At 40.8% G+C, this 24,414-nt stretch overlaps 1 protein-coding gene across 1 annotated transcript; it reads left to right on the top strand.

Annotated features, from left to right (window-relative positions):
* The first annotated feature begins 15,528 nt into the window (after window positions 1-15,528).
* On the top strand, window positions 15,529-23,863 carry LOC111949359 (protein NipSnap homolog 2). The gene is made up of 10 exons (XM_023966453.2): window positions 15,529-15,829; window positions 18,365-18,504; window positions 18,744-18,789; window positions 19,678-19,772; window positions 20,821-20,891; window positions 21,180-21,320; window positions 21,624-21,655; window positions 22,662-22,756; window positions 22,945-23,028; window positions 23,145-23,863. The coding sequence occupies exons 1-10, from the start codon at window positions 15,708-15,710 to the stop codon at window positions 23,207-23,209; spliced, it is 891 nt and encodes a 296-aa protein (XP_023822221.1). The 5' UTR covers window positions 15,529-15,707; the 3' UTR covers window positions 23,210-23,863.
* Window positions 23,864-24,414: the final 551 nt, after the last annotated feature.

The raw sequence follows: 24,414 nt of genomic DNA on the forward strand, positions 1-24,414 counted from the left end.
ACCCCAAACAGCAAGCAATGCAGATGTAGAAGCACAGTGGCAAGGAAAAACTCCCTAGAAAGGCCAGAACCTAGGATGAAACCTAGAGAGAAACCAGGCTCTGAGGGGTGGCCAGTCCTCTTCTGCTGTGCCGGGTGGAGTTTATAACAGAACATGGCCAAGATGTTGAAATGTTCATAGATGACCAGCAGGGTCAGATAATAATAATCACAGTGGTTGTAGAGTGTGCAACAGGTCAGCACCTCAGGAGTAAATGTCAGTTGGCTTTTCATAGCCAATCATTCAGATTTAGAGACAGCAGGTGCGGTAGAGAGAGAGTCCAAAACAGCAGGTCCGGGACAAGGTAGCACGTCCAGTGAACAGGTCATGGTTCCATAGCCGCAAGCAGAACAGTTGAAACTGGAGCAGCAGCATGACCAGGTGGACTGGGGACAGCAAGGAGTCATCAGGCCAGGTAGTCCTGAGGCATGGTCCTAGGGCTCAGGTCCCCGAGAGAAGAGAGAGAGAAAGAGAGAAAGAGAAAGAATTAGAGGGATCATACTTAAATTCCCACAGGACACCGGATAAGACAGGAGAAATACTCCAGATATAACAGACTGACACTAGCCCCCCGACACATAAACTATTGCAGCATAAATACTGGAGGCTGAGACAGGAGGGGTCGGGAGACACTGTGGCCCTGTCCAACGATACCCCCGGACAGGGCCAAACAGGCAGGATATAACCCAACCCACTTTGCCAAAGCACAGCCCCCACACCACTAGAGGGATATCTTCAACCACCAACCTACTACCCTGAGACAAGGCCGAGTATAGCGCACGAAGACCTTCCCCACGGCACGAACCCGAGGGGGCGCCAACCCGGACAGGAAGATCACGTCAGTGACTCAACCCACTCAAGTGACGCACCCCTCCTAGGGACGGCATGGAAGAGCACTAGTAAGCCAGTGACCCATGTGTGGGGGGAACAAGAGACTTCAGCAATGACCGTTTTTTTGCACCTCTTGATAGATAGCAGTCCAGACTTTCCTGTGCTCTTTTGGAGGCAAGATCTGGAGACATCCGTTGAACTCAGAAACTTAAAGATTGAGGACGAGATTTCAATATTACAAATTATATCATTCCATGTAAATCCTGGTGCAGTAAATATTTCTGATTTGAATTAATTCACTCCATTTATACCACGTCCCCTCAATAAATTGATACCAAATCCATGTAAATCGGTTAAGAAAATAAACCAGGGAAAGGCTATTCAGAGGAATGATAGCATCTCTGCAAACATCTATAAAATCCAGACAACATCCCTCAGGGAGTATTCATTAGGCTTCATTACATTTTTTTGTACGAATTAATACTTGCAATGACTCACCCAATGTTACACTAATATATTTTTTCAACACTGGATAGTTTTCTCCATAGCGGCCTCGCCCATAAGCTTACCTCTGCTCCTTGCCTGCTTAGTCATTTCAACTACAAAACACAATCCCCACATGAGGGAGAGAATGATGCATCTCTTCGGCTGCTAAGCAAACAACAAGAGTGATGAAGAAAAAACAAGTTCAGCAAAGGACAGATCCGGCTGGCCACCTAAAGTTTGGACATATAATATCAGTAGGCTACTTAGATGAAATACACTCAGTGGTTGGTTTATTAGGTACACCCAATCTAGTACCCCCTTTGCTTCCAGAACAGACATAATTCTTCGGGGAATGGATTCTATAAGGCGTCGGAAATGTTCATTGCGCAATTGGTATTAAGGGACCTAACAAGGGCCAGGAAAATATTCCCCACACCAGTACACCTCCACCATCAGTGTTGTCCAGTGTTGGTGATCGTGTGCCTGCTTCTTCTTGTTTTTAGCTGATAGGAGTGGGACACGACCGTCTGTTGCAATAGCCCATTCGTAACAAGGATTGACAAGTTGTGCATTCCGAGAGGTCGTTCTGCACACCACTGTTGTACTGCGCCGTTATTTGTCTGTTGTTGGCCCGCCTGTTAGCTTGCACRATTCTTGACATTCTCCTTCGATCTCTCTCATCAACAAGCTGTTTTCACCCACTGGACTGACGCTGACTGGATGTTTTGTTTTTTGCACCATTCTTGGTAAACCCTAGACACTGTCATGAGTGAAAAGCCCAGGAGAACAGACGTTTCAGAGATACTGGATCCGGCAGGCCTGGCACCATACCACGCTGAATGTAACATAGGTCACAAATCTTTCATGAACGAGGTGATGTACCTAATAAACTGGCCAATAAGTGTATGTTTGTGATCATATCCGTTTTGGGAGCTTTAACAGTGTGCAGGCCTTCTTGTTCTTTACTGGTATTCTTCATTAGCCTAGCACCTATGTTTTTAAGGATGTGCGTCTGACCACAAACTTTTTATCTGTTTATATCACATTGCTTAACTTTTCATTTCTAGAACAAACCATGTCCTTTGTGTGTGTGTGGCTGCAATACTAAGTATGTTTTGTCTCTCTAGTTATTTGAATCTGTTAAATTAAAGAGCATAAATGTGTTGAATCCTATTACTGTGATAGGGTACTTCATAAGAAAGGGTTTTATTCTGTGTGTTTATTTATTCCACAGAGACATAATTTGATAAGTTATTTAAAACTCTGGCAGGGGTCTGGCAAAGGGCCATCCGTTATATAATTTGAATCTTTGAAACAGTCCAAATACAGAATAATTATAATGAAAACATTCCTGGTTGCTAAAATTGTAATAGTTTGTGTGACAAAACAAGCAAGTATACTGTAGAGAATAGGGCTCCCGAGTGGCGCAGAGGTCAAGGGCACTGCATCACAGTGCTAAGGCGCGTCTCCAGCCTTGGGTTTGATTCTGGCCGTGACCAGAATCGTGACCGGCCGTGACCGGGAGACCCATTGGGTGGCGCACAATTGGCCCAGCGTTGTCTGGGTTATTGGAGCGTTTGGCCGTCTCGGTCGTCAGTTGGACGATGTTTCCTCCAACACGCAGGGTCGGGTTTCAGAGGACGCATGGCTCTCGACCATCGCCTCCTCCGAATCCGTTGGGGAGTTGCAAAGATGAGACAAGATCGTAACAACCAATTGGATACCACAAAATTGGGGAGAAAAGGGGGGTAAAAAAAATTGTATACTGTAGAGAATGATGTACCATCTAAACCGCTGGGAAATATATTTTCCATAACCAAAAATAATGTATTTTCATCTGTTTGAAGCTGGCATAAGAAAACAAAAGTAAAAGGCGCAACAAAAAAACTTAAGAATGGGACACATAGAAATAGGACACATAGAACAGATCTACTGCTTCTTTGACTTGCTTTCAAAGAGAAAGAAATGTTAGTTATAGATCTTTCAATGTGAATTTGGTCAGGTCGTCCAAAAAAGTTACATGTTGCAGCTTTAAGATAAATTACAACTTGTTTACCTCATTTGGCTGGTGACTTCTTGTCTAGGTCTCACCCATCCTCACCCCTCTCGCCCTGGGTTGTGATTGGACAGCCAGCCCAGCCCATGCTGGGTGGTTGGATTTATGGCTTTGTGGGATGTGAAAGAATTCCTTAATTTAGAATACTCTGGAGGTTGTATTGTCACTCTAATAGGAGATAGGTGTTAGTAAGCCACAGGTCAGCTGATTCTGGAGATTCTACCTCACAAAGTGGTCATTTGAGGCAGATTTGTGGCTTACTGATATTTATAAAATATGGCAACCTCTAGATAGGGGTGCGACGGTAATGGTGAAAGTGCATAAGATGGCTGCCCCCATGAGCTTACCACATACAGTGGGGAGAACAAGTATTTGATACACTGCCGATTTTGCAGGTTTTCCTACTTACAAAGCATGTAGAGGTCTGTAATTTTTTATCATAGGTACACTTCAATTGTGAGAGACGAAATCTAAAACAAAAATCCAGAAAATCACATTGTATGATTTTTAAGTAATTAATTTGCATTTTATTACATGACATAAGTATTTGATCACCTACCAACCAGTAAGGAATTCCGGCTCTCACACAGACCTGTTAGTTTTTCTTTAAGAAGCCTCCTGTTCTCCACTCATTACCTGTATTAACTGCACCTGTTTGAACTCGTTACCTGATAAAAGACACCTGTCCACACACTCAATCAAACAGACTCCAACCTTCCACAAATGGCCAAGACCAGAGAGCTGTGTAAGGAATCAGGGATAAAATTGTAGACCTGCACAAGGCTGGGATGGGCTACAGGACAATAGGCAAGCAGCTTGGTGAGAAGGCAACAACTGTTGGCGCAATTATTAGAAAATGGAAGAAGTTCAAGATGACGGTCAATCACCCTCGGTCTGGAGCTCCATGCAAGATCTCACCTCGTGGGGCATCAATGATCATGAGGAAGGTGAGGGATCAGCCCAGAACTACACAGCAGAACCTGGTCAATGACCTGAAGAGAGCGGGACCACAGTCTCAAAGAAAACCATTAGTAACACACTACGCCATCATGGATTAAATCCTGCAGCGCATGCAAGGTCCCCCTGCTCAAGCCAGCGCATGTCCAGGCCCGTCTGAAGTTTGCCAATGACCATCTGGATGATCCAGAGGAGGAATAGGAGAAGGTCGTGTGGTCTGATGAGACAAAAATAGAGCTTTTTGGTCTAAACTCCACTCGCCGTGTTTGGAGGAAGAAGGATGATGAGTACAACCCAAGAAACCCATCCCAACCGTGAAGCATGGAGGTGGAAACATCATTCTTTGGGGATGCTTTTCTGCAAAGGGGTCAGGACGAATGCACCGTATTGAGGGGAGGATGGATGGGCCATGTATCGCAAGATCTTGGCCAACAACCTCCTTCCCTCAGTAAGAGCATTGAAGATGGGTCGTGGCTGGGTCTTCCAGCATGACAACGAAACGAAACACACAGCCAGGGCAACTAAGGAGTGGCTCCGTAAGAAGCATCTCAAGGTCCTGGAGTGGTCTAGCCAGTCTCCAGACCTGAACCCAATAGAAAATCTTTGGAGGGAGCTGAAAGTCCGTATTGCCCAGCGACAGTCCCGAAACCTGAAGGATCTGGGGAAGGTCTGTATGGAGGAGTGGGCCAAAATCCCTGCTGCAGTGTGTGCAAACATGGTCAAGAACTACAGGAAACATATGAGCTCTGTAATTGCAAACAAAGGTTTCTGTACCAAATATTAAGTTCTGCTTTTCTGATGTATCAAATACTTATGTCATGCAATAAAATGCAAATTAATTATTTAAAAATCACACAATGTGATTTTCTGGATTTTTGTTTTAGATTCCGTCTCTCACAGTTGAAGTGTACCTATGATAAAAATTACAGACCTCTACATGCTTTGTAAGTAGGAAAACCTGCAAAATCGGCAGTGTATCAAATACTTGTTCTCCCCACTGTATACCTTTTTTGCTCAGTTCGACGTATTGTACATTGCTCTCCATTACTCTTTTTATGTATCGGAATTACCGCAGTATTCTTGATCCCAATTCTAGCTCCAAGATGGCAACAATTTGAAAAAATAAATAAAAAAAGTAGGTTGTGCTGATTTACAGGCACATTAAATCATGTTTTGCATAGTAGTTTATGAACTGTGGGTTAGTGCTAAAAACAATGACGTAAAATCTGAATTCCTCAATCTTAGTGCACCTTAGCCATTGAATAACCGTGTAACTGGTGGTTATGAATGAAGACCATCATGAAAATAAAATAACCGTCAAAATCGTTGAAATACACCGACACACATTTTTGGAAAAACATATATWTTTTTAATGTAGATAAACTTTACCTAATAGCTGGACTGATTACTTACTTATGATTATAAGTAATTGTTTTGCTAACTCTGTTTATTAAACTGTACATCTCCTCTTTCCAACTGTTGTTTGATGCTAGAGCAGCTAATCAGCTAGATGCGCAAGGGTGTGGAAGGCAGCATCGCATTAGTGGAAACCAAGACTGTTCTCAGGGCATGCCTGGTTGTAGCTAAATGTGTTCAAGATGTGTCAGGGACAATTGTAGCATTTTAGCTAACCCTAACCCTTTTCCTAGCCTTAACCTAATTCTCCTAACCTGCCAGGTAAATTATCCTAACCTGGTGCTTAAGTTCTCCTAACATGCTATGAAAAGTGACTTCTGCTAGTCAAAACCGGCAAACCTGCCCTGAAAATAGTCTTGGTTTCCACTAATGCGATACAGCATGTACAGTTGAAGTCGGAAGTTTACATACACCTTAGCCAAATACATTTAAACTCAGTTTCTCACAATTCCTGACATTTAATTCTAGTAAATATTCCCTGTCTTAGGTCAGTTAGAACCACCACTTTATTTTAAGAATGTGAAATGTCAGAATAGTAGTAGAGAGAATGATTTATTTCAGCTTTTATTTCATTCATCACATTCCCAGTGGGTCAGAAGTTTACATACACTCAATTAGTATTTGGTAGCATTGCCTTTAAATTGTTTAACTTGGGTCAAACATTTCAGGTAGCCTTCCACAAGCTTCCCACAATAAGTTGGGTGAATTTTGGCCCATTCCTCCTGACAGAGCTGGTGTAACTGAGTCAGGTTTGTAGGCCTCCTTGCTCGCACATGCTTTTTCTGTTCTGCCCACAAATTTTCTATGGGATTGAGGTCAGGGCTTTGTGATGGCCACTCCAATACGTTCACTTTGTTGTCTTTAAGCCATTTTGCCACAACTTTGGAAGTATGCTTGTCCATTTGGAAGACTCATTTGCGACCAAGCTTTAACTTCCTGACTGATGTCTTGAGATGTTACTTCAATATATCCACATAATTGTTCTGCCACATGATGCCATCTATTTTGTGAAGTGCAACAGTCCCTCCTGCAGCAAAGCACCCCCACAACATGATGCTGCCACCCCCGTGCTTCACGGTTGGGATGGTGTTCTTCGGCTTGCAAGCCTCCCCCTTTTTCCTCCAAACATGACAATGGTCATTTTGGCCAAACAGTTCTATTTTAGTTTCATCAGACCAGAGGACATTTATCCAGTTGCAAACCATAGTCTGGCTTTTTTATGGCGGTTTTGGAGCAGAGTGTGGCTATTCAGGTTTATGTGATATAGGATCGTTTTACTGTGGATATAGATACTTTTGTACCCGTTTCCTCCAGCATCTTCACAAGGTCCTTTGCTGTTATTCTGGATTGATTTGCACTTTTCGCACCAAAGTACATTCATCTCTAGGAGACAGAACGCGTCTTCTTCCTGAGCGGTATGACGGCTGTGTGGTCCATGGTGTTTACTACTTGCTACTATGTTTTGCTACAGCATGAGCGTGGTACCTTCAGGCGTTTAGAAATTGCTCCCAAGGATGAACCGACTTGTGAGGTCTTTTTTTTCTGAGGTCTTGGCTGATTTCTTGTGATTTTCCCATGATGTTGTAACGCTCTGGGTGTCGGGGGTGTGAAGTCAGGCGCAGGAACAACAGAGAGTTCAATATAGTGCTTTAATGCACACACGGTAACAATGTCCCCACAAAAACACTGGGTGTACACAAAATGCCCATACACGGGGGACAAAAAAACAGTCCAAAATACACACTACGAACGAAATAAACAATATGTTCGTCTACTCCCGATACCAAGGTAAAACTGATCAATCCCGCACAAAGAAACGTATGGCCTGGCTGACTAATAAAGCCCAACTAATTTATAATCACCTCAACACAGGTGTAACAAATAAACACATAAGGAGGGGGAGGAAAAAGAGTCAGTGGCAGCTAGTAGGCCGGCGACGACGACCGCCGAGCGCCACCCGAACGGGAAGGGGAGTCACCTTCGGTCGGAGTCGTGACAGATGTCAAGCAAAGAGGCACTGAGTTTGAAGGTAGGCCTTGAAATACATCCACAGGTACACCTCCAGTTGACTCAAATGATGCCAATTAGCCCATCAGAGCTTCTAATGCATGACATCATTTTTTTGAATTTTCTAAGCTGTTTAAAGGCACAGTCAACTTAATGTATGTAAACTTCTGACCAACTGGAATTGTGATACAGTGAATTATAAGTGAAATAATCTGTCTGTAAACAATTGTTGGAAAAATGACTTGTGTCATGCACAAAGTAGATGTCCTAACCGACTTGCCAAAACTATAGTTTGTTAACAAGAAATTTGTGGAGTGGTTGAAAAACGAGTTTCAATGACTCCAACCTAAGTGTATGTAAACTTCCGACTTCAACTGTAGATCTCAGGCAAATGTTAGCCAAGCGGCCCAATCTTCTGTTTAGTCCAGACATTTCTAAATTTTTCCTCAACTCGAGGCAGCTCTGGACAAAAATGTCGGCCTTTGATGCATTCACATGATTTAAATCTCGGGATTAAAAACAAATCCCTCTTAAGAGTCATGCTGAATTCCAGGGGTGGTAAGCATTCTTCTAAAGCAGAGAACACAAAATCTTCTTCTTCTTTTTCCCATCTTTCTTCACATGATGAATTAATCTGGTTCATCCGTACAACCTTTTCCACCACCCATGCCATGCCCACTCCACTCTTTCCCCCTTCACTTGCCCTTATCTACAAAATTTGGAACAGGGCTCTTCAACCAACAACTCCAGAAAAGGATGTAATGTAGTGTATTGAAGCAGCTGATACCAAACAAACAAAAATAYGACTTCACAGCAAAAATGCAGCATGTCTGCCTGAATATACCTCAGTGTTAGGTTATCTGTGCATCTCCACACAGAGGAAAGGAAACTCCACTGGAATGTGTATCTGCTGCCGGGCTTTTCGCTCTGTTATAATCCAGTAATGCAGTGGAATGACCATTTTTGGATTTAGTTTTGTGTGCTGCTGAATGCTGATGCCTAACCAATATACAAGCCTATGCAATTTGTGAAAGCAATTTTGAAGAAGGGAGGAAGTGGGTTGGCTTTCAGCATCGCTTTTATAAAGATCATCTTCCAAACCAGTATTATTGGCTATATTGCTGTCCTGGGCACTGTCAGATTAATTTTCCATAATGTTCTGTCACAGTTTTTCAAATGCAGACTCGAATTGGAGCAAATGTAAACTCGAATTGGAGCTAAGGGCTGCTTTGAGCAATTAGAGTCCTTGTTTATTCTGTTTGCATTAAGACGAAGCAGCGTTTGGATGTTCAGAGAGCATCATGGTTTCCAGCCTTTCAGTTTAAGCACATAATCTTGAGCTGCTAACATTGGGATTCTCAATAGGGATAGGCCTACTGTACATATAGCAATAGGGTCTGGGAACATTTTAATTCACCTGACTAGTCTAAATCTCCTGTGGTGATATTCAAATGCAGTACTGCTACAAGACCCCATCAACAAGAGGACCTAGATTTAGGTCAATTTATTTCGCAACACATCCAAAAAGACGATGGCAGAAGTTTACAGAAACCAGCATGTTTTCATGTACTGTACTGATTATTGTAATTCATCACAGATGTTTTTATACATCATGAGATTGATATAAAAAATATATTCCTAAAACAAAACAATGGCATAATGAGAAAATTGCTGCACAAATTAATTTTTAAACTAGCATAGGACTACATTGAACTAATGGAGTAAAAGGAGTAAACTACTTTAACTCACACATTTTGAAAAATAACAAATGCCCTATAAATGCATCATGCATCATCATCAAACCAATTTGGCCAGTGTCTCAGCACTTTCCCCTTTGGATTTGTGCAGTGTACTGTCATTAATCCATTCTATACAAACCAACATTTGAACACAATACATGCAACAAAGAGGAAATACTGCAACCTATTCAGGAAGTGAAGGCCAAGATCCCTGATCTTACTCACAAGACACTCCAAAAACCATCAAAGAACAGATTAGAATAACAGACAGGAATTCTAGAATCCAGATCAAATCTCTCATACAGAAATAAAACCACAAGCAGACATGCTTCCAACACCCTATACAGCTCTATTTTAAAGCTGTTTAGCGTTATGGGGAGGTAAAATACTCAACAATAAAATAAAATAAATGTATACTGAATGTTTACATGACCTTGACACCATCTCACTTTCCATGTTCTGTAAACAGTCTTAACAGACAAACCATTGCTCATTTCCTCTTGGCATTGTAAAGTTGAATCACACAGAGTTTTCCATCATTTGCGGCATTCAGTYGTGAGATTTGAAAACACAACCATCAGCTAAGATCTACTGTGAGTACCAAGGCCAGAGTGAACTTGAAAGCAACTACGAGGTGGGAGAAGCCAACTTGTGATCCAGTTTCCTAAAACAATTCAGTCAGAMTACAGGGTCTGTTTTGCATTTCTCCCACAGCGCCGTGCAAAACAATAGATATTTAAAAAGGTGATAATAGATCATTACTATCCACCATACCATGAATGGTAGAAGAAATACAAACTGGACTAATTTTTATCCAAATGAAATATTTTTTATTTTTGTGTTCTATTTTTGTGTTATTTTTATTGCATTGAAAAGCATGTCACTGAATACTGAAAACATATTCCACTCAGAGAAAGAGGCAGCCTAGGCCTAACTGTTCCCAGGCTTGCAGAGAGGCCTCCATGTTTTGGGAGGGCTCGGTGGGCCCTCATTCCCAACTGTGAGCTGCCTTTGGCCCCTGTCAGGACCATGATTGAGGCCACTGGTGCTATGTGCCAAGAATTACAACCGCTAGAACGCCTGGACACAAACACCTCCCATTTCTTCTGTTAATTCCACACACCAAGTGACCATAAAAGGCTGCGACTCGTTCAAAATAACCAGAATATCGTTTTTTTTATGTTCAGGAGTCAAAACTGTTCACCACACAGTTGAGGTAGCATTGATAAGAAGTTAATGCATGTTTCCCAAAAACTCGACTGGGACAACATAGTATCCCTAGGCAGACAACTTGCCTCCTACATTAACAGTGTTCCAGCATACACGTCTGGTAAAAGCTTTGGTTGGCTTAGGCGGAAATAGACGYGCAGGAAATACATCCAGAGCCTTATTCATTTGTGCCCTGGCATAAACATCCTCACCGGACACAAAATTGGTATCTAGCTAAATGGAGCTCAGAAAGGATATTTTAAATGAGTGTATTTCGCATGTACCGTGACAGCTAACTTTAGCGTAACAAGCTTTCAACCGCTGACTGGCTGTGGCTATAATTATCCTAGMCAGAAATACTTTAAGAAGCTAGATCATCTTGGGCCTAGTGTCTTGGGTCTAGCTATCTGCGTCCGCATTGTGTCCTCTCTGTCATGTTGCTCTCAATTTAAGCCCCGCCTACCCAAACTTGTGATTTGCAGGGAGAGTTGTCTGTGTACTGTCAGTGTGGTTATGCAGCATATATACAGTAACAGTCAATAGTTTTGACACACCTACTCATTCAAGGGTTTTTCTTTATTTTTACTATTTTCTACATTGTGGAATAATAGTGAAAACAAACGATTAAAAACTATGAAATAACACTATGAATGCTAAGAGTGTGCAAAGCTGTCATCAAGGCCAAGGGTGGCTACTTTGAAGAATCTCAAATATAACATATATTCTGACTTGTTTAACTTTTTTAGTTACTACATGATTCCATGTGTGTTATTTCGTTGTTTTGAAGTCTTCACAATGTAAGAAATAGTACAAATAAAATAAAAACTTGAATGAGTAGGTGTGTCCAAACTTTTGACTGGTACTGTGTATATAGTTGCAATGATTGAAAAATTCAAATAACTAGTTAAAGTGTCAGGGGAAATTATATTTCAGCCATATCAAAATGTATGTAGCCAGTGAGTCTCTCTAGTTCAGGGATATCAACCTGGGGCCCGCAGACCAGTCACGGTAAGTGCCGCTGGCTTTTGGTAAACTTTCTTGACTTGGACATACATTTTTGCCAACACATGGTTAACCTTTGATTAACCAGCTAAACAGCTGCTATTAGCGAAAATGTGTTTGGAGTTACCTTTCTGGCTAATAGGTTATGTTATAGTTCAGTTTACACTTTCTCTTCTAATTGTAATGTGGGGAGGCCAAAATAATGAAAAACTATCTACCAATTCTATTCATTTTAAAATGTTAATTACTTCTCCTTGCCATTATTATTCACCTGATAAGACAAGACATTGGGTCCCTGGGTTGCTCTAAGCTATTCTAGCTTGTGCTGGGTAGCTGACTAGTTGCGCGGCTATCTCGGGACAAGTTGCAAAGTCAGCTACCTAGCCTATAAAACTTACCAAATTGTTGTCTTCATAAGGTTTGAAAATTTGTTCAAACCGGTCCAGTCCCCTTTTCTATTAGCACACGCTCTCTCCATGAATTTTTTTTCAGGAACATTMATTCGGTTTGATGTGGGCGTTCAACTGTAGGTCAGTCGCATGATGTTGAGTGGGTAGCGGGAAAGTTCATTCAAGTTGTTACAATGGGTGGGTATGGCATCTGGCTTACTTGTCAAGGGGGGACTGGCCAGCTCACATCTATAGTTTTTATTTGTTTTTTAGCACAGATTATCCATTATATTGACCAGATCATCAAGTGGCCGTTCTAACAATGAAAATAAATGTCATCAAGAATGGAAGGTAGTCAGGAGGAGGTAAGATCAGGTGGAACCATTCTAGTCAATGGGAGGGAAGAAACGTGTGTGAACAGGCACAACTTCGATATAAAGTGTTTTCCTCAAAGTTGCCGGGATGTCACGTGTCCTACTTCTATCGGTACACTCGTAACAACCAAAGCATTATGAAACTTCTATTTGAGAAAATAAGCCACCCGTAACAAATAGCCATTACTTTTTTGTTAACCAAATTCGACACTTCTCATTGACCTCCATACAACAATTCCTGGATTGGTAAACTAAAAAACGCTATCTGTTGGAGAAGACAGATTTTGGGCCCAGTTACCCCTATTGCTTCGCCTCTTCCTATGGAGCCAGATAGCTGCCAAAAGGTTGAACGTACGTATCGTTAGGATGGTAAGAAAATCCATAGGTAAATTGTTAGGATCGTAAGAAAAGCATTTACACATTCCATTCTTACTTTACATCTCCCTTTACTCGGTTACAGATCTTTTTTATATGTACAAACTTTTGTCAGGAATGTGGCATCTGCAAAGGACATGAACCGAATGTAGGTAGTCGAAGTTAACTAGTCAATCAAGCAACTCTAGACCAGACATTAGAGTTGCTTTGCAGCTTCTGGTTTCATTTCTAAAATACAAGTCTAGAACTTGTTTTAGAACTGCATTAAATAATGATGTTATATCAGTAGATGGTGTAGTATAGGCTTAGGCCTTTACTACACCATCTAGGCTTAGGTCTATACTACACACAGAAGAGCCTTGTCTAGAATAACCGCCTAATCTGCAAAATAGAAAGTAATTATAATATAATTTAGGCTAGGCCTATTCCACTATCTAAATATCCCATGCTGTTGTGTGTTATTTAATGGCCATATAATTGCACAATTTATTTGTATAGCCGTGTGGGGCTACTGTGGTGATCATGTAACCTAATAAATCACTTTTTCCAGTTTGGGAAGACGGGCTGTACTGTAGGCCTTATATTAGGCATTTGACTATTGTATTTGCGAATTCCACTCTGTATGTAGACTTGTTATAGCCATTTGCATTGCAAAACCCCATCACACTGAGGCTATATCGTTATCAATAAATGAGACAAAACAAAATATTGATTAAGTCTTGGCTATAGCCTGTCCTGAGCGAATTAGCCAAGGGTTTCCTAAATGGTCAAGACTATCTATAGCCTACTCTTATTGCCAGTACTGTTTTCCCTATCAGCCACTGCATGTACTAAAAACTATTAAACTATTTTGTTAAACATGTATTTAGAGGCTATATTTAGAGGCCTGTGAGCTAGGGTCTCTTTTAAGGGGAGCCCTATATGAAAACAGTTATAAAACACAAATAGAGTTCTGAAATTATTCCACAAGACACCAGTACCCACAATTATAGCCTAAATTGCAATGTCTACAAGTTGAAGGCCTAGTTTTTTTATTTGGATAGGTCTAAATTAAACATTGAATTATTTAAATAATAGGCTAAAGAACTTTGGAGAATTTAAATAATTTTGAATACACACATGGATTTCAATAAACAAATTAATGACTGTTCTGTTCTCTTTTATTTAGTTCCTATTGCAACTCAGACAAATGACAGAATGGATGACATACTGACTGACTGAACTGAATGAAGGATGAATTAAATTATAAAATAAGTTTGAATGATGAGTTGCACACATCATGTATGCTCTGCACTTTATTTGGCTAGTAAGCAAATAAGCCTACATTAGGGTATAATGATTCTATGACTGCATGCCTCCAGAAGGGGATCTTCTGAGGCTGAGGGGTGCTTTTCTGAAGGCGAATGCTGCTGTGGCGCTGCATGGAGATCACAAGCTCTTCAACTGGGCAGCAGTGTCGTGCTGGAGGGAATAGCCCATACGGAGACTACCTAAGACCACAGCTAACAGAGTTATTGTAAAGTGTGGCAATAAACTTATGCCAGACTTAGACTACATTTAACCTTTCCCTTGTTCCTTTCAAAGTCCATATGTTCATGACACGATTCAAATAAATCATGTCAAATTATTTTAAATTCATATTAACCCCTCCTACAGAATATACTTTGGCAAGATTTTGAGTGATTCAATAAATGTCAAATATTCTATACAAAAACATTTTGAGTAGCAAAGACTCCAGTGGTCATACATAATTTGTAGATTTACCAAACATATATTATTCTATGTACACCTAGCAAACTGAAACGTCACTGTTGTAGGCATAATACAGCTAGTGCTGTCTAGACTTGCGCTGGCAAACAAATACATTACATTAGCTACCTAAATGTGAAGTAAACTCAATTGAGGAGTAATAGAGAATTGAGACTTATAACTTGAAAACTTGCAGGACACCTCTTTCCGGTTTCGCTGACTTCCGTTTGTTTTATACTGTGTTAGGCTTGTTCGTGTAGCACTCCTCACAGGCAGTGTGGTGTACGTTTTTTTTGTTGTTGGTGAGATGAAACTGCCAAAACTCTGAAAGGTATTATTGTATGTCAGAATTGCAACACAAGATTTGTTTAAGCCTAAAATGTTAGTCTGTAATCATAACATGGTGTTTGCATGCTCACAGATGAAATTTCACGTTTATGTTTCACGCATGGCTTTTCTTGCGATCCTAATGATACGTACCTTCAACCTTTTGGCAGCTATCTGGCTCCATAGCTTCATCTCTGGTTTTAGCCAGAGGTTGTTCTGGATCCAGTGTGCTTGCCTTGAGTTTAACATGTAGAGAACGTCATTCCCGTCAACTGATGTAAACTGTCTTGGAGGCACGGGAATTTAGAACAGGCATGTCATCAAATATGTTAGATTGCATTAATAAAGTCTTCAATATATCCCCAATCATAGAAAAGAAGGTAGAAATATTCAGTCAAGCAACACAAAAAAGAAGTGAAGTCTACAAAGAAGAGGAACACACACATCATGCTCCTTTTCATGGTTCTATGGAAAAACTAACAAAACTAGTACCGAGGACAAGTGGTCCTCCACTGTTCACACCATTAATTTGTTGGTATTTTACTACCACCTGGTGGCTACATTGTAGACTCACAGACTCCACTTTGTTTTTGCAAAGAGGACAGGGGTGTATTCATTACGGAAACCGTTTATCGTTTAAGAACCAAACGGAAGCAAACAGAGTAAAACGAGAGTTTCTTTTGAACAAATTCGGGTACGTCCCTCCCTGTTTGCTTCCGTTTAAGAAACGTTTTGCAACCGAATCAGCGTAATGAATACGCTCCAGTGTTATCAATGGAAAATGGCGACCCGAGTCCTTCAGAGATTTGGCAATGGCCTGAATCAGGCTAAAAACACGGCCCAGTCGACAGGACAGATCTTCGTTTTAAGCAGGTGTGACTATTATTACTTTGCACGTTTAAAGCGTTGGGGTTCTGACTTTTGTTTCATTGACGATTTTTGAGAATAGAGGTTCCTACTGACTCGTCTATGCTGCAAGTGTGCAGGAGTGAACCTGAAAAAGTGACTGTTAGCAAGCTAGCATAAATAGCTAGCCAGTCAACTATTGGCCTGTAGTCGATTTTATAAACTACAAATTAGTGCAACTTCTAATTTGAGCTATTCTAAAATGGTTAAACTGTTGAAGTTAATACACAGCATATCCAGTTACTAGTGTACTTGTCTGTCTAATAGGGAATTATTATTACACTTGCTCAAGGTCATTATTATAAAGCTAGGGCTACTGTTGTGGATCAACACTACATGACCAAAAGTTTGTGGACACCTGCTCGAACATCTCGTTCCATTAATATGGAGTTTGTCCCCCCTTTACTGCTATAACAGCCTCTACTCTTCTGGRATGTTTTTTCACTAGATGTTGGAAAATTGCTGTGGGGACTTCCATTCAGCCACAAGAGCATTAGTGAGGTTGAGCACTAATGTTGGGCGATTAGTCCTGGCTCGCAGTCGGCGTTCCAATTCATCCCAAAGGTGTTCGATGGAGTTGAGGTCAGGGCTCTGCAGGCCAGTCAAATTCTTCCACACYGAACTCAACAAACCATTTCTGTATGAACCTCGCTTTGCGCACTGGGACATTGTCATGCTGAAACAGGAAAGAGCCTTCCCCAAACTGTTGCCACAAAGTTGGGAGCATAGAATTGTCTAGAATGTTGTTGTTAACTATAGCGTTAAGATTTCCCTAAAGCGGAACTAAGGGGCCTAACCCGAACCATGAAAAAAAAGCAGCTCCAGACCATTATTCCTCCTCCACCAAACTTTACAGTTTGCACTATGCATTGGGGCAGGTAGTGTTAGGATTTGTGTTTATTGCACTATAACCCAATGCTATATCACATGTGATTGAATATTAGCAACTGTTGGCCTGGGTGTCTGTGTGTGTGTGCTGGAAGTAACAGTTAGCMCCAGATAAGTGTGCTGGGAAGCTGTGGTTAGCCTTGAGAGAGAACAGTGTGCTTTTGTATGCAGGTGCAAATAGCTCAGACAATGTTGCAGAGCTGTCTGACCTCAGCCTCTGGGGTGAGGGAGCGTAATCTACACAGCAACAGCGCCGGGGCACCAAAGAGCGCAAAGAGGCTAGGACTAGCCTGAGCGCCGGCGATAGGCTGAGCAGAGTTTAAACCACRCTCAGCCTCTACTGTGATAGGCCAACAGACGGGTTGGAACTAGTCTGTCACAGTATAAGAACAGCTGTTTACTTACATCCTGCCAGTTCCCTGTTCTACCCTGCGGGGTGGTACAGTGAACCCGTATATACGAAAATTGCATTTACCATTTATCGCTTGAGTTTAATAAAAATACTTAAAGTATATTCGGTGACTCTGAATCACATTTTGTCCTGATACCAGATTGAATTGACGCAAATCCCTTATAGTAGCGTTCTCTTGGCATCCGCCAAACCAAGATTAGTCCGTCAGACTGCCAGATGGTGAAGTGTGATTCATCACTCCAGAGAACGCGTTTCCACTGCTCCAGAGTCCAATGGCGGCGAGCTTTACACGCTTTGCATTGCGCATGGTGATCTTAGGCTTGTGTGTGGCTGCTCGGCCATGGAAACCCATTTCATGACGCTCCCGACGTACAGTTCTTGTGCAGACGTTGCTTCCAGAGTCAGTTTGGAACTTGGTTTTGAGTGTTGCAACCGGGGACAGACGATTTATACTCGCTTCAGCACTCGACGGTCCTGTTCTGTGAGCTTGTGTGGCCTAACACTTCGCGTTGTTGCTCCTAGACGTTTCCACTTCACAATAACAGCACTTACAGTTGACCAGGGCAGCTCTAGCAGGGAAGAAATTTGATGAACTGACTGTGATGGTGCCACGTTGAAAGTCACTGAGCTCTTCAGTAAGGCCATTCTACTGCTAATGTTTGTCTATGGAGATTGCATGGCTGTGTGCTCGATTGTATACACCTGTTAGCAACGGGTGTGGCTGAAATAGCCGAATCCACTCATTTGAAAGGGTGTCCACATTCTTTTGTATATATAGTGTAGCTTACTGTATTTTGCATGACATTAGTATGTTACTACATCGGCATTTCTTTACCTTATAACGTCAACATTAGCCAATGATATATCATTTGTATTTTAATACTTATGCAGCAGGGGTATTCTGTGGCTAGCTGTAACTGTCACTGCTTATTGTTTACTTCGGAAACAGCCAGGGACATGCAAGAACTGGTACTGCATGTAGGAGACCAGTGTGCATTTTCTCAAACATTGTGTGTAGGTAGCTTAGGCAACAACATCATACAGTGCATGTGTTACTGTTATTATTCTGCATGGGCAGATCTGACTTCAGCTCACTACTCAGCAGTGAAATCCTTTGCTGAAGGAATAGATGAGTCACTAACTTCATAAGATGTCTCCGTTCACATGTGTATTAACACTACCATCTGTATTTTTTTCTCCAGGGGGTTGTCAGCATCAAACCATAGGAATCGTGAAGATAGCTGGTTCAAGTCACTATTTGTGCGTAAAGTTGATCCCAGAAAGGATGCCCACTCCCACTTGCTTACCAAGAATGAGGAAAGCAACCTCTACAAAATCCAGTGTAAGTTGTGCTTTACTGTAACTTGTTTACTTCAATTCCAAAGTACTTTTTATATTTTAGAATTGAGTGCAGTGTAATAACTATAGTGTAAGAAGTAAGTATAATGTAGAAATTAGTAATTACAATACCAATACTTGTTTCACTGTACTTACGGACCTTGACTGTAATGTAAAGTTTGACAAATKTAACCCCTTCCAACACAGAGGGCACTATGTCTTATAGAGCTTGTTCTGTTACAGTCCATAATGTGAAACCAGAGTGCCTGGATGCCTACAACCAGCTTTGGTAAGTAGTATGGACCTTGTTCAGTCTAGGCCTTTATACCTAAAGCCCCTCAAATAGTAGCCGTACTGAGGGTAGTACCGTCCCAAATTATTGTTTCATTTGGTTGTTGAGTATGTGTGATATAAAGTAAAAYGTAGTAGTGGTGATATTATGAGTGCATAGCTGGTGTCACCAGTGGGTTGTGCACGTGAAAACATGTGATCRCATTAACTTCACATAAGATCATGTGAAATTCATGTGTTTTTTGCATACGGGTAGAGTTTAGACAAAATGTTTTATTCCTGTGATGCAATTGATATACTGACATGACAACACTGTGTAGAAGAATTTATCTATGCTCATACTTAAGATGACTCAGTCATAATACCTTTCACTTATCGTAGAATCTGCACAACTGGTTTAGACACAACACACAGAAGACACAGCCAAAATGCCTATTTTAAACATTTGGGATGGGGATTGTTATAGAACATTTATATTTAGCTTGGAAGTGTATGTTGAAGTCCTAAGAGAAACCTGACAAGAAAGCTGCAGTGGTGTCTGTGCTAACGTCAAATGATTGCATCCAGGCATCAACAATAACAGTTAATCTGTTATAGTCATAATAACGGTCATATTATATATCATACAAGTATTATTATTATTATTATTATTAGGGGAAGGGGAAAGGTGGTACCTAGTCAGTTGCAGAACTGAAAGCATTCAACCAAAATGTGTCTTCCGCATTTAACCCAACCCCTATGAATCAGATTCAAGGGCAGAACGGCAGGTTTTTCCAGCTTGCCGGCCAAGGGATTCGAACCAGCAACCTTTCGGTTACTGGCCAAACGCTCTTAACCGCTWGGCTCCCTAGTAGAATATGTGTTTGTTATTGCTTTCCCTTGACAGTGAGGAGACCCTGCCATCTATCCATAATGATAAGTACTATCCCTGTGAGCTGGTGGGTACCTGGAACACCTGGTATGGAGAGCAGGACCAGGCTGGTAAGAATGCTGGCAGTAGAGCACACACTCCTCCACTTTCTAGTCTAGTTGAACTGCACATTCACTTCGAATTGACACACCTGCAGGGATAGGAAAACTTAGTTCAGGAGAAATGGGCTTCATTGAACCAGTTTTGCTAATTTTTCTAGTGAGATGATGATTCAATTAAGTTGGTGTTACACCTACCTGGCAATAATAACAAAAGCCTGCAAACATTGGTGCTGAGCAATTAACCGAAATGTTGGTTATTTTTAGTTTTTTAAACAACTAATTAACCGACGTTGGTTCAATTATTAGAATTCAATTTCGTTAGGTTTTTAGAGATCAATCAGATCCAGCCTGTACTGTGCAATGTAGTAGGGAGTTGTAGTTTCCAACAGGCCAATATTGTACATAGTTTAGTACATAAAACGTGGTAGTTAACTACAATGACCGTAATCCATTGTGCATATACTTGGCTGGTCTGTGTCTTTTACGCCTGCCACAGAAGAGAGAATGTGTGATCATRAGGGGATATAGAGAGCAGCTGTTGCTTCGCGAAGCATCTCCCTAAAAATACATGAACTAAGTGATTAATAGTTGRTATTCAGCAGTCATAAAGTATGCCTTGTTTACTTTGAAGAACTACAAAATAGTGATTTTGTCAGACAGCACAGGCAGCAGCACTATAGAGATTAGATTTTTACTTGGAATTAAATAAAGTCATATGTAATATACACAACTGAAATAATTTATTCAAGTAAAGTCATGTCAATAAATGTTWATTAAGGGATAAGCATTAATGKACAGTCACTACTACCATCATGGGACTTTTATGAATTGTTTATCCTGTGTTACAGCAATCAACCGAAATAATCAAAATCGAAAACCGTGATTGGTGTTGCCTAACCCTAGCCTACACATGTTGCCAATAGTTCCCTGGCTGTTGGTTTTGCATTACTGCATTACTGAAATAATACCCTTACACTTATCAGAAGTATTATGGATATGTCTCTGAATATGCGTATTATTGCTTTGCAAATAATGGCTGGTGTGTGTGTTTTTCCAGTCCATATGTGGCGGTATAGAGGAGGTTACCCAGCTCTGACCGAGGTCATGAGCAAACTCAGGCAGAACAAGGTAACCAAAATGTTCCATGACTGTCATTTCTTCCCCGGCAGCATCTAGAAGTCTTCACTTTAAATATAGTAGTCTTGAATATAGCTTCATATGCTAGTATTGTCTGAGGTTGCCTGTCACATTAACTCRTATACCTGGTGGCCAAGCTTCCTCCCGAAGAGCTATTGGGTGTGCTGGCTTTTGCTCCAGCCCTACTATAACCCCTGGCTTATAATCTGCAGCTAATGAACCCTTCCCTAAATAGACAGTGAGGGATCAGATGTGCTTATTGATGTGAGGTTGACACAGGAGTTCATGAAGTACCGGGAGGAGAGAGGAAAGATGCTGTTGTCTCGTAGGAACCAACTGCTCCTAGAGTTCAGCTTCTGGAATGAGCCCATCCCCAGGAAGGGACCCAACATCTACGAGCTCAGGTCCTACCAGCTCCGAGTGAGTACTGAGTGACTGAACCTCATTAACCATAGCACTACTAGGGGTTTAGTTTAGGATGGTGCTACATTGCTGAATAAATATGAATCACCACCAGATGATACAAAGAGTGGGCAATTGTTGACATGAACATTGGAGAGTTTGTGTAGGTTCTATGGAAACAGTATGCWCATAAATGTAGGTCTATCTTGCAATCCATGTGAAAGGGCCATTATGAATMATTTTTAATCTTGGAGGAAATTGTCACACATTGATATTCCTGTCAAATACAAAAACTTTTTTTCTCATGTTTTCTTTTTTCAGCCTGGCACCATGATTGAGTGGGGTAATTACTGGTAAGGCAACCTGATTACATTTGAATTTCTCATCTTTACTTACAGCATATAGTTTATTTTTCGCTTGAAACTTCCTTCCCCATTTTCTCATTAGTAAGAGCTATTCCACTGAGAGACGCTATTTTGATACTCTGTTGTTAGATCCCAGAGTGCACAGGGAGATTCTACTGCTGTCCTTGCTATTTTCAGATTCAATTTAGTTGTTTACTTTCAACAGGAGCCTATGAGCCTGGACGATTCCRTTCTCTCAGGTTTATGTTGAAAACATTTTTGTTCCTTTATGACAAATATTAAATATTTCAATGTTAATTCATTGTTCTGAATTCTTCAAACTTGTCTGCCAAAATAAGTTTAATTTGTGATTTGTGCATACTCTCTCTGATTATTTGGTTCAGTAATTGATCAGAATAACTCATTATAATTGGGGGGRGGAGTCATGCCACATTGTTAAAACAACATGAAATGCTGACAACGGGAATTAAGTCAGTATGATTTGGCTAATCAAAATAACTATACATGATTGTAATTTATATGATTGTATATACGATGACTAATGGGACTGGTTCAGAGCCAATAATGACATTTCTCCAACCCCACACCGTACAATTAGCAGTCTCGATGCATGAGTACATCCAATCCAACTAATCCTGGCACTGTGCAGCTACTGTCTGTATAGCCAACCGGTTCTGCCAAACTGGAATGATAGTTTTAAAGCAAGTTCAATCAAACCGTATGAATAATAACATTTGTTGGTCAAATTATCATCAATGGTTGAGACACCACATGGACAGTAGCCCATTATAATTGTATATGGCAGCTGTGCTTGCATCTTTGACAGGTCATCATGACAAATAATATGTTCTTAATTGAATAACTGTATAAATAAAAGTTAAATGGATATAAAAAATAATCTGCATGGGGTGGCCTTGAGCCAATGTGTAGAAGATGAAGCGTTGGTTGTGGGAAAGTGTTGTGACTGTTTTGATTGGCCTGTTGTTTTCCCAAGGGCCAGAGCTATTGGCTACCGCCAGCACAACAGTGAGGCTGTGGGAGGGTTCTTCTCCCAAATCGGAAACCTCTACATGGTGCACCACCTCTGGGGTGAGGCCAGGCAGACCAGCTCTATCGCTCTTCTCTCCGTTCCTCCAGTCTCGTTCATTCACACAGATCTAACATTCATGTAGCGTCTCGTACTAGGCTTTTAGGCTATCTTATAGACAWGGCTGTTATTCTTTTTCTAAAAAAAGACTAACATTCATTTTATAATAGTGTTTCATTGTTGATTTCAGCTTACAAAGACCTTGAGGCCAGAGAAGCCACAAGGAACGCAGCTTGGCAACATGAGGGTTGGGATGAGGTTGTGTATTATACAGGTGAGCAAAATCAGTTGTTATGAAGTGTACTTTCACATAGTGTGCACATTTTTTTTAAATGAAAAAACAAGATTAAATACTTTGAACTCTCCTCTGATCTTGTATCTCTATTGCAGTTCCTCTCATTCAGCACATGGACTCCAGAATCATGATCCCAATGAAGGCTTCCCCGCTGCAGTAACCTATGAGAGAACACAGAAGGCCGAACGCCAAGCCTCGCCGGTTTTTAAATGTAACAAAAAGTCCAAAATCTCACTGCCGTGGTCTCAACCTCTTCATTATTGTTGCCAACTAACTCCCCTCTAATTTGGTTTGTCTTTTACTTTACCTATTTCTGACTTTGTACCAGCAAACTATATTTGGTACTTTAAAAACATCACTGAGACACAGGAGGTTAAAGTATCATCGTATCCCATATTGAGTCTGTGGGCTAAAACACTCTTTCCATAATTGGAAGATCTGTAAGGCAATGGCACGAGAGCTCACAACTGCTTTTTTGTTATTGGGAGACAGGATGGGAAAAATCCGAATATTGAAACCTCCTGATAGTGGTTGGGTGGAGCACTGATGTCCAACATACTGGGTCATATTAACACTGGTCACATTGCCACAGCTGATCTAGTCTATTTTTACAACCAAAGTGCTGTTTTGAAACGAGAGCTAGCCTAGCAGTGTGTTCTGTTTGCAGTGAATAAGAATTGAGCTTTGGGCAACTATGGCACGACTTGACAAAAAATCACGATAGATGCACAATGTGTGATTTTATGGTTATTTCGTTTATTTAATGTAAATATTGAATAAATATATAAATCATTAAATTAAATTGCTAAATCAAGCTTTTGGGTGAAATCTGATTTAAAAATGTTGTTACTGACTCAATTGGAGCGCTAGAAAAATACAGTGAATTGTTACTGTATTTTGTCAGCGGAGAGAATATCCACTAAATAGTCMAATATTTAAACTTAATTGAAGTGAAGGCATTGAGTGTGAACATTATTTATTGGAATCATTTGTGTATTAGTATTGTACTGTTAGACATTTACTGCACTGTTGGAGCTAGAAACACAAGCATTTCGCTGCACCTGCTTTAACTTCTGCTAATCTCTGTATGTGACAAATAAACTTTGATTTATTTGAGAACTGGTATGAATACAGAGCTAAAGCCATSCCCATTTTAACCCTAAATATCTTCTCAGAATTTTTCAAGTAAATGTATTGATTGCAATTGTGGGMATTCTCTCCCCATTTCTTTCCCATCATCTGCAATAAGCTTTTGTTGTACTGGTTTGTTGTACTGGTTTAGTGAACATGGCTTGTATTACCTGCATGTCCAGTTTTTCAAGACATGTTTTATCAGATTTAACATGTTTCCGGTTGGGCATAATG

This window comes from Salvelinus sp. IW2-2015, linkage group LG22, assembly GCF_002910315.2.
Source record: "Salvelinus sp. IW2-2015 linkage group LG22, ASM291031v2, whole genome shotgun sequence".
Taxonomy (NCBI): Eukaryota; Metazoa; Chordata; class Actinopteri; order Salmoniformes; family Salmonidae; genus Salvelinus; species Salvelinus sp. IW2-2015.